Source organism: Equus caballus, chromosome 2 (genome assembly GCF_041296265.1).
Source record: "Equus caballus isolate H_3958 breed thoroughbred chromosome 2, TB-T2T, whole genome shotgun sequence".
Classification (NCBI taxonomy): Eukaryota; Metazoa; Chordata; class Mammalia; order Perissodactyla; family Equidae; genus Equus; species Equus caballus.
The window spans coordinates 25,540,588-25,560,659 of record NC_091685.1 but is presented as its reverse complement, the minus strand read 5'-3'; the positions used below and the strand labels follow the sequence as shown (position 1 = coordinate 25,560,659).

Genomic DNA, 20,072 nt, shown 5'->3' with positions numbered 1-20,072 from the left:
TGAGTGAAGAAACAGACGAGCAGGAAGCACACCACTCGATCAGCTACCTCATGCTGCCTCCTAAAGCGTCTAAAAGCAAGAAGAACCTTACAGGTCTGTCCACACTGCTAAACGCTTCGCAAATAGATCATCTTGCAAAAGGAAAAAGAAATGTGGCTACATTAAATCAGTTTTTCTACAGGCCAGAGGGACTGTAGAGAGTGATGAAATTACACACCAAGCCATGCCCATGGCTGTTTCCATCCAGGGGGACTGACTGCTCATTAATGTTTGGTTTATAAGTCAATACTACTTTGAATCTGCGGTTCGGGGAGTATGGGGAAGTCGTGTGGGGTGGACGAGCAATGCATATGATCTGCATTTGTATTGCTGGAGCCGACACCTGACAGAGAGAACCTGTGGTGAGCGGGCAGTGGCTGGCTGTGCAGAGTTCACAACTGCGGGAGGTGCTCTGGACCACAGAGCACTCAAGTAGAAAAGGAAAAGAGTTCAGACTGGCTAACGCAGAAAGCTCTTTTCTGACAATCCTGAAGGATGGCCGTTTAGCCTGCTTGGGAATTCCCAATGACGTGGAAGCAAGTACTTCCTAGGGCACCCTACCATCCAGGTGAATGGCTCCTTACACACGCACCCTACCATCCAGGTGAATGGCTCCTTACACACGCACCCTACCATCCAGGTGAATGGCTCCTTACACACGCAGCAAAGCAGCCTTCCCTGAAATTGCACCGTTCGCCTATTTTACCTTCAGGGGCTGGAAAGGACACGTGTGCCTACTCCAGGAGCACCTGAAGGCAGGGACGGCATCTTATTTCTTCTTCCAAAAGCCAGCTCTCTGGCTATTTGAACACTCATCACAAATAACCGTCAGCAGAATAATTCCCTATTCCAGAGGTTTTCAAACCATAAGAAGGTGTCTGTTGTTTCACGGAGCTCTGGAAGCATCTTCCCGCTGTTAGCTGGTTTTGCACATTGAGCTTATGCATGTGCTTTTACTTAGAAAACAAAATTCTCAAGCTGAAATGTTCAAGAACTACCATCCTACCAGACATTTCTTCAATCTTTCTTCCTAAGATATACAGTGTATATCAAATCTAGTGAGCTAATCCATCAAATCTAATTAAGACAACAGGCTCTCCCCTCCGGGGCGGAGATATGAGAAAACTTTTTTTCCCCACCTTCCTTTCAGAGTACCATGCAATTCTAGCATGAGCTGAAGGTGTGGCCCTGTGGACGTGACTCTCCTAATACCCACTGGCTTCTCCCTTAGCAGAAAAGAGTTAAGATATTACTGATCTGGGTCAGAGAGCACAAAGCCAGTCATGACCTCCCAATGTCCAGACAAAGAATTCAAGTCTTCTCGGCCCTGCTTGGCTGGGTTGCCCCTTCAGCCAGTCCAGGCCAGCATCCCCCACAAAGTGGTCGGGATTAGAGCAGGACTTTCTGCTAAACTGGGCTGAGGACAGGACACTCAGCACTGACCCGGCTTCCAGGAAAGCAAGCAGGGAGAGCAGCTACCGGCACAGCATCCGACTTGACTGACGCCTCCCCCCACCAACACACCATCGACGTCGTCTCAGTCTTTAAAGTTTATTCTAGTGTTTCAGAAACTGTGGTGACCACCTCATTTGTGGGCAGTGAAATCCACTTAGTGATTTGTGACCGGCTTTTTTCTTTAATGAAACAGAACAGTAAGCACGGGAATGAGTCACGGGCAGCACGGTTTCAGTCGCGTGTGTGCAAGTGCCTTTGCACGCAAAGTCGATGACAACTTACTCTCTATTCTGGGTCACCGTCAAAAATGTCAGAAAGTAACTAATCTGTTTTATTGGTATATTTCTTTTGATTTATTTTCAAGTTTACTGGCTCCTTTTCCATTATTTACTATTCAGGCCATACAGATGATTTTATTTCAGGTGATATATTTTTTTCTATTCTAGAACTTCCATTTTGTTCTTTTTCTAAGTTTCTAATTTTCTACTAACATTTCTTATCTTTTCACTCATTACAAGTATATTCTCCTTTACGTCCTTGAGTTTAACTAAAATAGCCGCCTTATCATCCTTCTCTGTGGACATCTGGATGGTGGTCTGGAACTATGCATTCGTTGTTTTTTTTTCTTTTTTCTTGAGTATAGGTCACATTTTCCTGTTACCTAGACACAAGCGAGTGATACACTGCTGAAAGTGAGTTCCATTATGTTCCTCCAAAGAGTGTTACTCCCACATCCCCTTCTTCTAGTGCAGTTAACTTGACTGAACTCAAACAGCAAACATCTCCCATTCAGCAGGCAGCAGCAGAAATCTCAGTTCAATTACTTGGGCTGCCTCAAGTCTGTCCCATGCAAGCGTGGTTCAGGAGTCAACCAGATACTTGGGAAGTTTAAATTTGGGCCTCCCCCCTCTGGTTCTCTTCCTTTCCAGGACTTCTCCCGTTACTTTGTCCTTCCTATTGTCATGGGTGCCCCAAACTATGCCTTGTGGGAACCCTGGAGATTTTCTATTCCAACTTTAGGAGCCCAGCCTGGAGCAGACTGGGAAGTACCTACAGAATAAAAGTTATTAAAAATGGGAAATTTCCTGATTAGAGTCGACAATACTGTATATTATACGCTTCAAAGTTGCTAAGAGACTAGATCTTAACAGTTCTCAACACACACACAAAAATGTTAATCATGTGACATGGCAAAGGTGTTAACTAAGGCTACTGTAGTAATCATGTGGCAACATATAAACATATCACAGCAACATACTGTCCACCTCAAACTTACACAACGCTCTATGTCAAGAATAGCACAAAAAGAAAAAAAAGATTTTTTTAAGGGGCCAAGGAATTTTCCCCAGTGCAATTACCTTCCTCCAAGTATCAACAGCCACCCAACTCCCCTCTCCCCCCTTACCTACCTGCTCTTGGTCACTCTCTAATATCTTCAGGTAGTTTTTTTGCCATTTTGTCCACAAGTCTTTTTTTTTTCTTTTGAGGAAAATTAGCCCTGAGCTAACTGCTGCCAATCCTCCTCTTTTTGCTGAGGAAGACTGGCCCTGAGCTAACATCTATGCCCATCTTCCTCTACTTTATATGTGGGACACCAGCCACAGCATGGCTTGCCAAGTGGTGCCATATCTGCACCCAGGATCCTAACCAGCGAACCCTGGGCCACCAAATCGGAATGTGCGAACTTAACCACTGCGCCACCAGGCTGGCCCCCACAATTTATACTACTTCTCTGTGGGAGGGTTGGGCCCACAGTGGTTATTTGCTCATTACCAAACCACAAGTCTACTGTAATATTAATACTTACTCTATATCCAAGGGTGAGATATTAAACACACTGGACAAAAAAGTAAACAGGCCAGTGACCCAAGAAGAAACCTCACAGACTCTGACCCTTCCTCCCTGGTGCTGGCAAATGTCCCAAAAAAAAGCAACACAAGGTCCAGGAGATGAGCCTGACACGGTTAGACTACTGCAGCACTGGCTCTACGAGTGCTTTCCTTTCTTTGCTCTATTTTCCATGCTGTAATAAGATTTCACAAATTAAAACTAAACAAGTTAAAAACATCAAGTTTGTATGAGTCCCACCTGCCTTGCAATTTATCCTACACACCAGATAAGAAAAACAGTCCAAAAATACAAATGTACTGTGTACATTAGAAGACCATACCACTGAGCCACTGGAGGGCCATCAGTGTCTTCTCCAACCTCTGCCACTTATAAGCTACCTAAAACATCTTTCACAACCTGGGAAGAACTAGTGCGTTTTATTCTTGAGCTGGGACCATATGAAGAATGGAAAGGAAATTCTAAGAATAAGACCCGCACAGAGATAAGGTATACTGCCTCTCAGTTGAAGAGACAGAGGAGTAAAGGCCAGAAGAGGAAACGGAGGAAAGAACACTTCACAATTCCAAACAAAAAAGTTAACGAAATGTTCAGTTTATCAAAGTATAAAACATATTCTTTAGAAACATATCCCCCAGATTTCACAGTGGCTGACTAGGGAAGTGAGCCCACGAAGGGACTTTTCAGGTTTTATATTTGTAGAAGAACTATTTGACTTCTTAAGATATGTATACTTAAAGAAAAACAAACATTTTTTAAAAAAAGAAGAAATTTCATTTTTGCTCTCTAGACCTGAAAATACTTTTTGATCCTCTCTTACGGAAAGCAGAGTGTGTGTGATTCAAAGCACATACCTCGCAAATTTGTGCTGACTCAGTACAAGCACATTGCCTCGGATTTCTGCCACGATTTTACTTTTATCCTCAGGACGACCGTGCTCCAGTACATGCTGGATTACATAATTTCCGTATTGATCCTGTTTGAGAAACAACAAGAGAAATGAAATTTGTGTACAAACAAGCTCCGTGGGCTGCCCACGTCCATCTACTCGACACCCATCTTCCCGCAGCGCCACGACGGCTCACCTGCACCCAGACCAACACACAATTTTACAAACGGACAGGCAGTGACACTCCTTCCCTATCAGTACAACACAGGAACACGCTACCACCAAACGATGGAATGTTTCTCTACACGCTTATGCCCAAAGGTCCCAGTTGGGCCCTTAATAAAGCAGCCTACACCCTACACACTCTACACCTACACCCTACACAAAAACATAGACATCCTCTCATTAAAAAAGAATTTTAAGGGAGGGGAGGTGGGAATAAAGAGCTATTTTTCCTCCAAAGAGAAATGTACAAATGGTTCACTGAACCTATCTAAAAAAACAAAAACTGGAAACAATGTTTATGTACAACAAAACAGGCAACAGCTAATTAAATAAGATCACAAGCATATAATGGCTGTGCTCGGCCGTCTAAAGTGTAAGATACTTTGAGAGGATAAACGTGTGCAAATAAGGAATTCCAGAGGCAAAAATATTCATTTGTAAGATGTAAAGAAGAGTGTACAAATAGCTTTTTTTCAGTGCCAATGCCAAACGTGTGCTTCTGGACGGTAAGATTATGGTTTGTTTCTTTTGTTCTGCTTCTACTTTCTGCACTTGCAAATTTGTCTACAATGAATATTTAATACATTGATGATCTCACAACTCCTACCAAAACAAACAAGAAATGTTAACAAAAAAACTTCCTTCACTACAACACTACATATAGAAAGTGTTCAAATGGTCAGTGTGGGCGAAATTTTTAGTGGTAGAAGCAAGACAAAGTTTCAAAGCCAGAAAGAAGAAATCAACTAATCCCTTTAGTTCATTTGAAATGATGACACTGAGACCCAGGAGATGAAGCGGCCTGTGGTGACACAGCGAGCTAGGCCAGCACAGAGCTCAGGTAGGCGGAGGTCTCCGCGCCCAGGCCCAGGCCCAGGTTCCAGTCATCACCCACATGGAGAAAACACGAATTGGGCTGGTGTAAATGAAAACTTGCCCAGAACTTCAGCGGCATGTTAAACACATCAACATGACCCCTTCCAGAACGGATCCCCGCGCTGAGCAGACGTGGGCCGCGCGAGCCCACGGGTGTCTGCAGTTGCTCTACTGGCAACTCCACTACCTGTACAAGCTGCTCTGTATGCTGGTGAAGCTCCTCTAAGATGGGGAGTGTCTGGTCAGGGAGGCAGTGCTCCAGGATCCTCTGAATCACTCGGCAGCCATAAGGATGTGTGGACAAAGCAAATACCTAGGGCAGACACACACACATAAGAAAGCCAAAAATGACAGCCGCCACTTTCAGCACTTCAGCATTGTTTATATATATTATCCCGTTAATCTTCACACCAACCCTGAGACAGAGTCAGGAGTATTCTCAGCATCCAGATGAGAAAACTGCAGCTCCTAGAAGTCTGCATAATGTGCCCAGTCATACAGGAGTAAATGACAGAGCCAGGATCGTTTCCTAGGCCGACTCAAAAGCCCAATTTTAAATATGGCATTTACGTTCTCTCTACAAACAATAAGGGGGGGGGGCGCCATTTCTTAACTATTCTAGGAAATCACAGATGTACATAAATTCAGAGCTGAAAATGACTTTCCCAAGGAGCCTAGAAAGGAAGGGAGAATTAGTCAAGGTCAAGAAAAACACAAGAGTCCACAGAGTCAAAAGTGAGAGCTAAAAACAAGAAGACAAAGGCTGGGATCAAATCCTGAAGGCTTCACAGAACCGCACTGCAACGCTGTGAATTGAACCGGGGTGTGTTCCAACATAAACAAGAGCTTCCTCTTTTGTTGGGTCTGGAGCAAGACAAGCACATGGGCTTCAGACCCAAACCACTCAATCTCAAGTCTGCCCTTCCTAGTTGAGTGACATGGGGCAACCTGCACCTCAGATCTGTTATCAAGAGCAATGACAGTAACGATAAGAACAGCAGCAACAGCTAACACTTATCGGACGTTTACCAAGCGACAGTCACTGCACAAGCACTTCATACACAGCTTTAGATACGCGGCTGTCTGTGGACACCTGCATACTCAAGCAGTGTAGTGCACGATTCTCCTTGACTTTAGCTTTATAAAAATGCTAAACACTCAGTCTGGAATAACTGACTGGTTACACACCTAGGCCAGGAGCGCTGGATCACGGGAAACATAAATGTTGAACTTTCAAAGAGGACACTAAATGATTTTCCAAGAAGGTTGTGCTAGTATCTCTTCCCACCAGCAGCATAGCAGATTCCACATTCCCGCCAGTACGCAGTAACCAATAGGGAGAAAATGGTCTATCACCCGGGACCTTATTTTGCATTTTCTTGACTACTAATGGAATTATTTTTTCATATGACTACTGGCAATTTGTGTTTCTTCTGTCTATTCACGCTTCTGGCCCATTTTTGCATTAGCTGGTATTGTTCTCTTTGAATACAGAGTTCTTTACATATTCTGGTTATCAATTGTTTGGCAGTTCACCTTCAAAATATTCTCTCCCACTTGGTGGCTTAATCTTTTTACTTTCTTGTTGTATATTTCGATAAACATAAGATCTTAATTTTAAAGTAAACAGGTCTACTTTTTTTCATTAACTCAGAAAACCCCAATAACACCCTGGGTTAATGTCTGTAATGTACTTAACCAATGCCAGAATTAAACAAACCCCAAAACCTAAACAACTCTAAAATTCTATTTCCATATAGGCTTCACAGGATACATGACTACACTTGAAAATCTACTTGGTATTTCCATTCTTTTTTCCCTTTCCTAAAAAAAAAACCAGAAGACAATTCACACACCCAAGAAGGAGACGTGCTTTACTCTCTTGTCCCACCTTAGCTTAGGAAGATGTGAGGATGTTGTTTTTTTTGGCAAAAGACATTGATAACAATAGCCAATTAAGTGGCAATTCTGGAAAAACCAAGGCATAAGAAGACATCAACTCTGTTTGGAAGCCGGTCCTAACAGCACACGGGCTCTTGCGACGCACAGGTAAACAGGAGAAATTAGAAGCTTTAGATGCTTTCTCTGGTTGTGTGGCCACTTAACAGAGTTCAAACCAATCTGATCACTGCCCCGCCCCACCCCCCAAAATTCAGCAAGAAGCACCTTGTTATTTAAAAAATTTATTCACACATGACCTGCAAGATTAGTTCTGTAAGTGATTTGAATTTTAAAATGCGATTAAACTTTTGAACATCAAGATGAATAGCACTTAACCAAAGCAAAAAATTTATTCTTCAAACATGGGATTTAATCCTAACAATTCTAGTGACAGTATGTCATCCCACATGAACAGAACGTGTATTAACGATGGATAGAAGCCCCATGGACAGTTAAGGCAGAGACGTGGGTACACAGAGCTGGGTATCTGACACCACTGAACAGGACTGCTATTTCCTGCGGTCTAAGACAGTAAGCACCAGAGAACACCCCACAAATCCTACCCCGCTCTCTGCACACAATGGAAATACCCATCCACTGTTTCCCGTATTTCTTTCCTAAGTCACTTACCTGCCCCTTAAATGCATCGATGATAAACTGCAAAGACTGGGGCTGCACACACTCAATGCATTTCTGAACCACGTGGTTGCCGTTCTGGTCCTTCACACACTTCAGGACGTGGCCATCTAGTTCCCGAACCATCTCATTCTATTGGAGACAAGGAAAGAAAGCACCACCAGAATCACAGCGAGCAAACACCTGGACAATCAACGCTCATTCCCAGACACAACCGCAGCGAATTCATGATAATCAAAGTCAAACAACTCAGCTGTGGCACTATGACAAACTGGCAACAAATGAGGACTAGAGTGTTTCCCAGGTTAGCAAATTTCCTCTAACAGTTACCAGTCTAAAAAAGGTCTCTAACTTGCAAAAGACCTCTGGGAGTTTTAAAAAATGTAGACATCTTCAAATAGAAAGGACCCTATAAAAGTACAGCGTATTGGAGAATTTCACATCCGAGTCGTCATGTTTCTATCAGGACGACACTATGAGGTCGTCTGATCAACAAGGACAGCGTTTCCTCTACAGCGCACTCCAGTCGAGGCAGAGCTCAAAGTGCCTCACATCTCTCGACTCAACGAATTCTTACAAGAATCTCAGGCAATGGACACTATTATAGATGAGGAAATCGAGGCACAGACAAACTAAATGACTTATTAAAATCACACACCTACACTGCAAAGATTCAAATCTAAGCAATCTGGCTACTGTGGTGTTGTTTTAAGACAGTGTCAGCAAACCACCTGTCAGTTATCTATTATCCTGCACGCCCCCTCCACCCATATATATGAGGAAATTAAGTCTGAGAGGAGCTAACCAATGTACTTCAGACTATAGATAGAAAGTGACTGAATCAGAACTTTAGCCCATGTCTGTGACTCCGACATGATCTTTCTGCCAGTCCACAGTGACTGCCATGTCAGCAGGAACAATACTCAGTTAAGTAATGACAAGTGTCCATACTCAGGGAATCTAGAGGAAGGTCAGATATTGAGAGAGAGAGAGAGTGTGTGTAGGGAACGGGTGGAGGGGACAAGGGTGCAGGCAGAGAGATGCTGGGATTTTGACTGGCCTCGCTCCCCAAAGCTCTGCCGCGCCAGCGCTGGCTGTCTGGAAGCTGAGCACCCGCATCGAGCCTGGGCCCTGGTACCCGCTGCCCCGTTTCCTGGCTGTACCCACTCTCTGTTTATTAGTTCCACTGCGTTACTCTACATTTATGGTGGAAGACCGTAGGCCAGTTTAAGATGGTGACACTTCTGAATGCAATGTCTTAAATCCCTGAGATGTTGAATATGTCAAAACAACTAAGAGATTTTCTAATTGAAGAAGTTCAAGATTACAATGCCAGGAAGTAAAACAAGTAAAAGGCAACACTCAGGAAAGTTTCCTAAAGCACTTCATCAAATGTCAGAAAAGAATGATTTATTCTAGAAATATAATTATGGGAATAAGTAGAGAATGATGCATATGTAAAGGCAAGGAAGACTTGAAATCAAAATGAAGCACAAGCGGATCCCTGGAATACTTTCTTGAACCCAAAAGAGGTAAAAACTCCCCCAGAGATGAGCTACTCTCACCTTAAAATAATAAAGTTGCATCAGGAAAACAGTAAATTATCCATAGCAGGAAGAGTAGTTGAGGCCCAGAACAAGACAAAAGAAACCAGACCAGAAACAGATACACAGAAATATAGCACAGAAAGAACAAGAGCCTGAGGGGAAGGGAAGGGAGGTGAAAAGCTACTACAATGTAGTCATCCAGTCAGAAAACAGAAAACGGTAAAATCTGAAAAGCTGGAGACAAAATCAACAATTTACCACAATCAAGAGAGAGGTCAAAGATGAGAAAAATACCTGGGAACCTGAAATATTCCTGCTTTCTTTCAGCAAGTGGGCATTACGGTCAAAAAAAAAAGAGGAAGAAACTTCCATGTTCAAAAGAAATAAGAAACTTTTTATATAAGTAAGAATCTCAGGGAAACTTAAAACTGATAATGATTCGAACAGCCGAGGAAACTGCCAGCAGCAGCCTCCCCCCTGCTTCTAACCACTCACACACAAACCCCTTCCACTGCCGCCTCTCCAGCACTGAACACTGCAGAGCAAACCGCAAACCTGCCGCGTGGCCAACGCTCCCTCTGCCGGCACTGGTGTCTCGACACGCACATCTGTGCGTCTCACAACCTAAGGACTCTGGACTCTCCCAGCCTTCAACTGCCATCACCGTCGCCGGTGCGGTGTTGTCTCGTGTCTTGTTTCGAACTGGAGGTGCCGGGTGTCTCGTCTGGCTCAGAACTTGAGTCCATAACACAGATTCTCATTACCGAACCTTGTTCTCAGTGAGGGCAAGTGGCTCATCATTGCCAGACCACGGCCATGCCTCCAGTGAGGAGAGCTGAGGGAGTTCAGAGTCCCCAGGCCGAGGGGTCAGGTCAGCAGCCCGAGGCTCGCAGCACTGCCTTGCCTGGCACAAGCACGGCTGCAGCACACCCGCCCGCGGCTTGGTTTTGCTCCTGGGCCCTGCGGCCTGGGTGGGGCCGGCTGGACCTGCTCTGTGACTGTCCCTGAAGCCGTGGGCTTCTCCAGGTGCTGTGTCAGCTCCCACTCACAGCGCCTGGGGACAGTTCAGATTTCTGCCCCTCTTTTCCTAACTCCTCTTCAGCCTGGACTTCTCCCGCAAACCTCCCTTCAAAGACTCGGGGCACGCGCTCCCCCTGCTCTCCCACACCATGCTCTGTGGGCAGGAATCAGTCTCCGTCGTCTCTGTGCTGGTGTCTGGCAGAGAGCGGGCCTCAGGTCAATGTGCCAGAGCAGGCCCTGCAGTGGGCAGGCAGGCACTCAGTAAATGGCGGTGGAAGGAAGGAATAAGAGGGAGGAAGTGAAGGAAAATGGAAGGTGGGTTGGATAAAAGTATGGTTTATTGGAGCGGTCAATTCAGGTTGCAGAAAAGGACAACTTACTAGTGTTTTATCTGATTCAGTTCTTACCAAACAAAAACCCACCTATAAAATTGCACCCACTAAGCACTAAGTTGTAATCAAAGAGAAGAGTGTTTGAAACCACTAGTTTTAACACAAGACACTTGATCCATTATAAATTTACAAAATGAATTGCACAGTTCATGCTGGCCATGCACAGAAAGGCAGCCAAAAGCACCAAAGAAAAACAAAACTGAAACTAAAACTAAAGAGTGACAAATTTACAGGGTTTACTATATGTACCATGGAGAAACATTAAACACCAAGAAAAAAGTTAAAGGGGAAACTTACAATTACCTGCTGGTCTGCAGGAATAAATTCGAGAGCTTTCTGGATAACACGGCAGCCATACATCTGCAATGCCAATGACAGGACGTGGCCTCGAATCCGTTCTGCCAAAGCCAGCTTCTGCTCAAGGCTGCCAAACTAGACACAACGTGTGAGTGAATACCACGACTTAGGTAGAAGGAAAGAAACCAGAGAAAGCACAGCATCACTATTCTCCATCTGCCGCTGGCATGCCTCTTTCAGCCCTGTCACCTATGATTAACTATACCTTCTGTTTAGAAAGTCTTTGTTTCTTCAAGTCAGTAGTTCTCAGCCTCTGATTATGAAAAACTCTTTTTAATGTTAAGAAATTTCTCAGATATCCAATAGTAGTAGTTTCACTAATATGTGCTAAACAAATATGTAATTCCTCAAAGCTGCCATTAATCCATTAATATTATTAAGTGAATCCATACTCTAGTAATTACAGGAGCATTTATATTTATTCTAAAATAACAATACATGTGGGAAACATGATTTATTAGGGCTTCAGACGCTGTCTGGGGAAGATTCAGACTTGTTGCAGCAAACCTATGGCCTACCCGGTGCCTGCGGCCCACGGACTGGAAAGCTCCTCTCTCATCTACGCGGAGTCTGAGCCGACGCTCAGGGGGACACTGTTTAGGATTAGCGCTCTAAATCACTCCAAGAGTAGATATCGTCACTTACACAAGGCAACCGAGTCAGAGGAAAAAGTGAGTAGAATCGAGACGTAAGGCCTCACCACGTTAAATTCTTCCCAGAATGACTTTCCATCCCTGGTTTTTTATTTGCTTTTGAAGAGCATGATCGTGAGACTGGAGGAAACTTTAGAATAATTAGCTTGCCCAATCCACTCATTTTCCATACAAGGGAACTATGGTCCAGGAAAGTTCTCTAGCTTGCTCCAAATCATGTGGCTATCATCCACTGTTCACTCTGCCACCTCTAGCTGCACTACCTCTGGAGCTGGAGATCTCTGTATTTTTATATCTGTGACAAAATAGCAGTGAAAAGACATTCTAAACTCAAAAATCTAAGAGTCATGTTTAGGCTGGCTTCTCAGCCCATAGCTGGAGAATTCAGTGTCAAAGAACTTGAGTCTATGAGAGAAGCTGGGACGGAAGGGGCTGTGAGTCATTCTTTAATCTACACACACATCAAACAAACTAAGATGTAAGAAGTTTTCCAATTCCTTTGGTTGGGGGTAGGTAATGAGCAGTGTTCCAGTATTTTCCCCCTGAACCAGATTCTTCATCTCAAGGTTTCATTCCCTTCTGAAGTGATAACTTGAGGTTGTTGACACCAGAGCAACAGGGCTACAACGGTAAGCAAAAACTCCCTGTCGTTCTGACATTTTAGTTTAGGGGGGAAACAGACATTAATCCAACAATCTCATTAATCCTTTCTAAAGACAACGGTAACAAGGGTGGACGTTATTCACATTAATGGAGGAAAAACAAGGAACCAAGGCCAAAGGAGAACCCAAGAAGAAGCATTGATCAATTCTCACGACTGTAGTTTATGATGAAAAACACTACAGTTGGTGTCCAAAGATAATTCTCTAGGAATCCTAAAAAAAAGTAATTCCTTTCTCAGAACATTTTATTTGTGATCAGCTAAAATTATCTTACAAGGATTATTTCCTCCAAAACTGACATGTTGAGTGAAACTATTGAAACAATCAGAAATAATGTGCTGGATCCTAAATGCGGACAATGGTTTTCCAAAACAGACTGGCATCATCTGCCTGGGTATTTAAATGACATCCTGCTGCGGCTGAATCAGAGACCACTGAAAAGCTCTTCAAAAAAACCACACACTTCATTGTGAGGACTGGAATGGGAATGCAGTTCTAAAAACAGCTAATAAAAATCAAAATGCTCTGGAGATTCTCTAAAGCCACAGGCTAGAGAGAACAAAGGCTTACTTCAAAGAACTTCTGAATGACGTAGTTTCCAAACACATCCACCATCAGCTGGTAGGCGGCCTGCAGGATCTCGTTGAAGACAAGCTGGCGCTCAGTCGGTGTGGCACGCTCGAGTTTCAGCTGAATGAATCTGAAGCACAGAGTTAAAAGGGCAATTACAGCATTTCAGGAAGACTTGGAAATAAATAAGAATTAGCTCAATTTATATAATGTATCAGTTTTGAAACTATATGTATGTGTGTGTATGTGTGCACACACGCACAATGGTGTTATTTAAATAAAGCACTTGAGCTCACTTAATTGAAGAACTTACGAAGAAAAAAATTTTATAGTGTGAAGTACCCCCTAACTTACCTGAGCTTTTAGAAGTATCCTTAAATTTCAATGTCTTTCCTTACAGCAGGACATATGTACAAAATTTTATTTATGTATGGAGTTGAGGGGGAGACGGGAAGGGGGGCAAGAAAAGAGAGGAGGGGGTGAAGGCAGGCATAACCCAGGGGAAACTCTACCTGACTTCTTCCCTTAGAAACCAGACCCACGCCAACAAACTCAAAGCCCACGGCTCTTCCTGCATTCTTTCACTCGTACTCATAGGAAGTGGTATTCATTAATGGTGTGGAACAGGCGTTACAAATGTCTGCAGTGTCTTCTGAAGTAGCTGCTACTCATTTTATCTTTTTTAATGCAGGTGACTAAACCAGAAAAACCAGTAGCAAGCTGGCAGAACTTAAAAAGGAGGTAGGTTCTTTAGAAGCCGTTTCAGTGGGCACGGCCAAAGAGACACAGGGACAAACAGGAAAGAAGGGCGGGTAGTGTCACCAGAACTACGCTTTCTCCCCAGCACCACAGTCCCTTTCTGTGAAACCCACTGCAACAGCCAGACAGAGAGGGCAACTCAAGCTCAATTCTGTGTGTCTTAAAAGCTTCTTCTCTCTCACGTCTGCGGAGCAAAACAACAAAGAGAGGTGGTCGAGCTGTCTGACTCCTGAGCACCAGAGATCCACACCTGTATCTGAATAGCGTCTCTGAGAGCAAGATTCTTAGCAGTGACTGAAGGAGCAAAGTGTGCACGTCTCTGTGTTAGAGCTTCTGTTTCTTAAACTGCAGACATTCTGTGAGGTTCTCATGAAGAAGCCACACCCGGCTAATCACGCAGAAAGGCAAAATGGTTTGTTGTAAGCATGCGATCCAGACTACTAACTGGCTCTGTTCCATCACTTGCATATCTGGTGACACCCATATCCATGTCCCTCTGAAGTAAAGAATGGGAAACATACCGGGAGGCAAACTCTGTTTCAATTATTTTACGGCAATTTACTTAGTGTATACTTTATCTGAAGCACGGAATTTAAGGCATTAAAATTTCAGTTACCTTCAATGCCAAAGCCAAGTCCTCACCTGGACCCATGCTGGTCTTGGGAAAATTCCATTATATGCCCAGCAATCTCCCGCAGTTGTAAATTGGGGTACCGGTTATTTCGAAAATCTTCCAAAAGCCTGCTCCTGCCAGAGGGCATGACATCAGACATTCCATACCGCAAACGGGAGGAAGAAAAAAGGGTGCTGCTGGGGCTGAAGAGGCTGGAGGCACTGCTCGCGCTGCGGTACTTGGCTTCAGCGCCTGGAGCAGCAGAGATGTATCTTCCACTGCCATTTGTGAGTCCTCCTGTTGGTTACAGAACAGGAGAACTCAAGACTCATTCTTAAGGAACCTTGTTCAAGAGAGGAAAAAGCATCCCACACATGAAAGCCTGCATCATCTCTGATTTCTTTTTAGTTGGTGCTTTTGTGTTAAGATTCAATTCTATTGGTGCCAAGACTTTCACAAGGCCAACTCACCCAGCTGGAAGGAAACTCTTGCACAAAGACTGAGAGGGGAATGCTTTAACCAGTGATAAGAGACTGCAGGCAATAATAGAGCAATAGTTAGTGTAGCTCTTAGTAAGTAAAACGTCGGGGGCGGTGGCTGCCGTGTGAACCAGCTCCTGAGCACCAGAAAATACAACAATCCATGGAGACTTCACCGGTTTTCCACTCTGAGCTCTGTGGAGATTCCTGCCATTGGTGAGTCATTCCCACTCCCATTTGAAACCCTTCCTTGAAAAAAATTCAGGGTACCCAGATTGGTCTGTTTTATACAGGGAGCCGCCAAAAGAACTTTGAAGAGATGGTTGTGCCACTAAATAGAAGTTTGAAAAACACTAAGGCACCCCAGGCCGAAGACAGACACAGGGATAGAAAAAGAAGGACCGAAGCTTGGAAACGGAAGGTTTTCAAGTTCTTCATCAAGAACAGGCAGCTGGTAACACCTTCTATTGGGACAGAGCTGAAATGATTGCAATAGCAACAACTTTTGGGCTACTGACATTGCTGTTTTGAATGATGACAAGGGAATAGTAACTGTGAATCCCTAGACAGATAAAATAGAGATAGGACCAAAAGGCTTATCAAAACATAGAGTAGAGTAGTAATTACAATGAGTATGTATTTTCAAGATTCTTATTTTGTTACAATGGTTTTTTTTAACTTTAGATTATACTATGAAAAGGATGTGAAGCCTTTTTTCTTTTATTCCCCCCACTTTTAAACAAAAAAGCAAAGCAGGTAAGTACCACACGAGCCACACAGTGTAGATGAATAACAATGCAGGACCCACGAGGAAAGCCACCCAGCATGAACTGCCCAGCAACTTATTCCTGAGTTCCAATGAATGAGTTTAATGGCAGCTATAAAATGATACCCAGCTTGGACTTCTCCACAGAATTCTAAGGCCCAGCTTCAAAGGTCTGGGTCTCAATGAAAGTGACAGATCCAAAAGGAAATGGCTCAGTGTTAAAATCCGTACATTTACCAAGCCTTTGTCCTATGCCAGCCAGGCTCTATGCTAGAAGTATTTCATATAAACTTTCTACTGAATCCTCACTGGCATTTTGGAAAAGGAATTTCTAATTCCCATTTATGTAACACAAAATTAAGACCCAAAGAGGTGAAAAGCTGTCCAAAGATACAAAACCCAAAATTATGGCCAGAATTTGTCACAGGACTCTTGACTCCAGAGTTAGTGCCCTCGCAACTACACAAGACTCATTTTCAGACTTAGTTATATCAAATTTTCTTGTTCTAAAGAACACTGTTATTGTTGTAAAATTCCACAATATTTCTTAATCCAAACAGAAAACATTTCTTTAAAGAAGAGAGGAGGTTTACAAGAAAAGAGAACAGTAGCCATATGGCTGCTCCTATATCCCACTTCAGAAACAATTCTTTCTTCCCTGACCCAAGATTGTGGAGAAGCGTGCAGAGGCGGTAATCTAGCAGGTCAGCAGGTACTGGGAGAGTGTGATAGCAAGGAACATGCTTAAGGAGAAAGAAGAGCACGAACGCACAAAGTTTTGAGAACAATCTAAAGGTTTTCAAGAACCTGCTCACTAAGAAAGGCATTTAGGGAAAGGTAACAATCAAGAGAGAATCAGAAACCAAATTCCTAACCAAACATCCATATCAATACAGAGGGCAGCCAGGTCCTTGGTGACAAAACTGAATGACAGGACCACTCTGAACACTGTCCTACCTCTATACTTCCAGTTATGTGGGCAAATACACGCACTTATCATTTAAGCCACTATTAGATGGATTCTGTTACTGTGGCCAAAAGCATACTGACTGATGCATACCACAAAGGGCAGGAGTGAGTAACAGGGAAAACCTCCAATAAAGCTTCATACATGTGCCTTGCAGTTTTGATTTTTGGCTCTAGTCTCCTTGGGTACCAGACAGCATACACACACAAAGCACACACATACACACACATAGGCACACAGTTTTTATTACTGACAAAGGAAGTATACAAATCCGAAAAAAGAAAAGAAATTTCCCCAGGTACTATATTGTAAATGGCAAACTGAAAGTTAACAGGAGTATTTTGCCTAGGCCAAGTAATTTTTCTTTAAACATTACACCAGTGTTTAAAGTAGAAATTTTTGCTTAAAATTGTAGTTTTCTGGTTGTTTTTGAAAAGGCACCTGGCAAATAGCAGGCCATCAGTATGTATTTGTTGAGTGAAACTCCTTTAGATGGGGAATATGCAGAAACGGTATTTTCCAGTTAATTATAGTTTACACACCTACATGCACTTGTGTCCAAACACCCGTGCCCCTGGAGGCGGCCCCTGAAAGCGTCTGAATTCACAACCCTTGTTTTAAAAGGAACATTTCATATAGGGGCTCAAAGGGAGTCCCTTAGTGATTTCACAGTTTTCTACAGTATTTTGACATCACAGAGCTGTGTCTTACGACAACATTCCACAGAAATTATGGGCTTAAATGTTTTCTTTACACTAGTATTTGCATGTTTCCAGTTCCACACGTAAGGGGCTTGGAAGTCACCATTCCATCCTAACAACAAGTAAAAAGCTGAAGAGATTGAAAAATCAACAGTTCTTCTTGGATCCATAGAGAGGGGAGGACACACAGCAAACCACTGCCCCAAGACTGGACAGGCGAATAAAGACCAGCACAGCTACCAGAGCAGGGACCGGTGGAAACTACGGCCAGAACCAGTAAGGACCAGAATAGGAAAACCTGAACTGTAATTGACAAATTGCTAGAGGCTCAGTGTGGACAACTCTGAGAGTTGAAACTCCAGGGGGACCCAGTCATAGGAAGCCCCCACAATATTGTAAGATTTACCTCCAGGAGCCAAACCAGGTCCCTCAATAAATATCAGAAAAAAATTTCCTCAGGCTTCCAGCAAGGTGAAGAGAAAAGGAACAATTCTGAAATAGGCCAGAGCACTTATTAACAAAGTCTGCCCCCCTCAAGGGAAACTAGTTAACGAGAACCTAATCGGCCGGGTTATTATCAGAGACTGAGCTGACACTGACCTGGGGAAATACACAACTCCAGCCTACTCAAACCATCCTGTCCTACCAAAAGGAGGATAAAGAAAAAACCTAAAAAACACTTGTGTAGGGGACAGTCCAGAGGCAAAGGCTCACTAAAAAACTAAGACCTAATCCCAGGACTATAGAACACCCCCCCTCCCCCACACCCTACCCTATCACTAAAAGCCTACTTACAACAGTTCCTTTTACCCAGGATATCAGGCATGGCTGTCATCAGTAAACAGCAAGGCATACTCAAAGGCAAAAACCACAATTTGAAGAGAAAAACCAAGTATCAGAAACATACATGGCAGGGATGTTGGAATCATCAGACCAGGAATTTAAAATGACTGTGACTAATATGCTAAGGGCTCTAATGGATAAAGTAGACAGCTTGCAAGAATAGACGGGCAACGTAAACAGATAGAAGGAAATCCTAAGAAAGAACCAAAAAGAAATGCTAGAGATTAAAAACACTGTAACCGAAATGAAGAATGCCTTTGACGGACTTATTGGCAGACTGGACACAGATGAAGAAAGAATCTCTGAGCTAGAGGATCTGTCAGCAGAATCCTCGAACCCCCAAAATGGAGAACAAAGACTCAGACAGAACATCCAAGGACCGTGCGACAACTACAAAGATATCACACCCACATGATGGGAATACCAGAAAAGAGAAAAAGGAACAGAAGTATCTGAAAAAAATAATGGCTGAGAATTTCTCCCAATTAATGTCAGACACCAAACCACAGATCCAGGAAGCTCTGGGAACAGCAAGCAGGATAAATGCCAAAAAAATACACCTCCACACATCATTTCAAATTACAGGAAATTAAACATAAAGAAAAAATAAAGAAGCCAGGGGAGGAAAAAATCTTACCTATGGAGGAACAAAGATAAGAATTGCATCTGACTTCTCCTCAAAAAGCATGCAAGCCAAGAAGAGAGTGGAGTGTATTTAACATTTTGAGAGAAAAGAAAACACCAACCTAGAATTCTGTATCCTGTGAATTATCCTCACAAGTGAAGGAGAAATAAAGATTTTCTCTGGCAAACGAAAATTGAGGTAATTTGTTGCCAGTAGACCTGTCTTGCAAGAAATGTTAAAAGTGCTTCAGAGAGAAGCAAAAACAATACAGGTCGAAAACTGTGATCTATATAAAGAAAAGAGCTTCAAAAAAGGAATAAGTGAGGGTAAAATAAAAAATTTTATTTCTTATTCTTTTTTTTCTTTTTGCTGAGGAAGACTGGCCTGAGCTAACATCCGTGCCCATCTTCCTCTACTTTATATGTGGGACGTCTGCCACAGCACGGCTTGATAAGTGCGTGTGGGTCTGTGCCTGGGATCCAAACGGGCGAACCCCAGGCTGCCAAAGTGGAGTACACAAACTTAACTGCTACACCACAGGGCTGGCCCCTATTTCTCTTACTCTTAATTGATCTCAAAGACAAACAGTTTGTTCAAAATAATAATAGCAACAACGTATTCAATTACACATGTTTATGCTTGTATCATTTTATATATGCTTACGTATGCTTACAGGTAAGTGAAATCAATGACAGCAATGATACAAGGGACAGGAGGAAAGAATTAGAATTATTTATTTTAAAGTACTCACACTACTCGTGAAGTGGTATCATCTAATTTGAAAAGTGAATCTGGATTAGCTGTAATGTATGATGCAAACTAGGACAACGACCAAAAGGTAAAAAAAAAAAAAAAAAAAGTAACATATGTTAAGAAAGGAGAAAAAATAGAATCATAAAATGTTCAATTAAAACCACAAAAGGAAGGAAAACAGTAGAAGAAAAAGACAAGAACAAAGGCTACAAATAGAAAACAGTAAGTAACAAATACGATAGATACTAGTCCAACTACATCAATAATCACTTTGAATGTCAATGGTGTAAACGTATCGATTAAAAGACACTGTCAGAGTAGGTCAAAAAATCTGACCCAACTATATCTTGTCTACAAGAAACCCACTTTAAAAACAAAGACAAACGTAGGTTAAAAGTAAAAGGGTGAGGGGCTGCCCGGAAAGTTCCACGTGCTCGGCTTGGCGGATCTGGATCC

At 43.0% G+C, this 20,072-nt stretch overlaps 1 protein-coding gene and 1 non-coding gene across 51 annotated transcripts in view; both read right to left on the bottom strand.

Moving 5' to 3' along the window:
- The window catches only part of PUM1 (pumilio RNA binding family member 1), a 122,680-nt gene that overhangs the window by 5,576 nt on the left and 97,032 nt on the right, over positions 1–20,072 (bottom strand). For 26 of the 50 annotated variants that reach the window (XM_070260533.1, XM_070260522.1, XM_070260523.1 and 23 more), the window contains 6 exons: positions 14,512–14,779; positions 13,111–13,240; positions 11,172–11,300; positions 7,904–8,041; positions 5,520–5,645; positions 4,197–4,318 (listed from right to left, as the gene is read on the bottom strand). In XM_070260533.1, coding sequence (XP_070116634.1) covers positions 4,197–4,318; positions 5,520–5,645; positions 7,904–8,041; positions 11,172–11,300; positions 13,111–13,240; positions 14,512–14,779 — 913 coding nt within the window. Of the gene's footprint in view, positions 1–4,196; positions 4,319–5,519; positions 5,646–7,903; positions 8,042–11,165; positions 11,301–13,110; positions 13,241–14,511; positions 14,780–20,072 lie in introns of all 50 variants that reach the window. The other 24 variants (XM_070260531.1, XM_070260530.1, XM_070260532.1 and 21 more) reach the window with 1 other exon arrangement.
- LOC111772652 (small nucleolar RNA SNORD103/SNORD85) lies at positions 10,180–10,264 on the bottom strand. Its single transcript, XR_002806655.1, has one exon. It is a non-coding gene; the product is annotated as a small nucleolar RNA SNORD103/SNORD85 (small nucleolar RNA).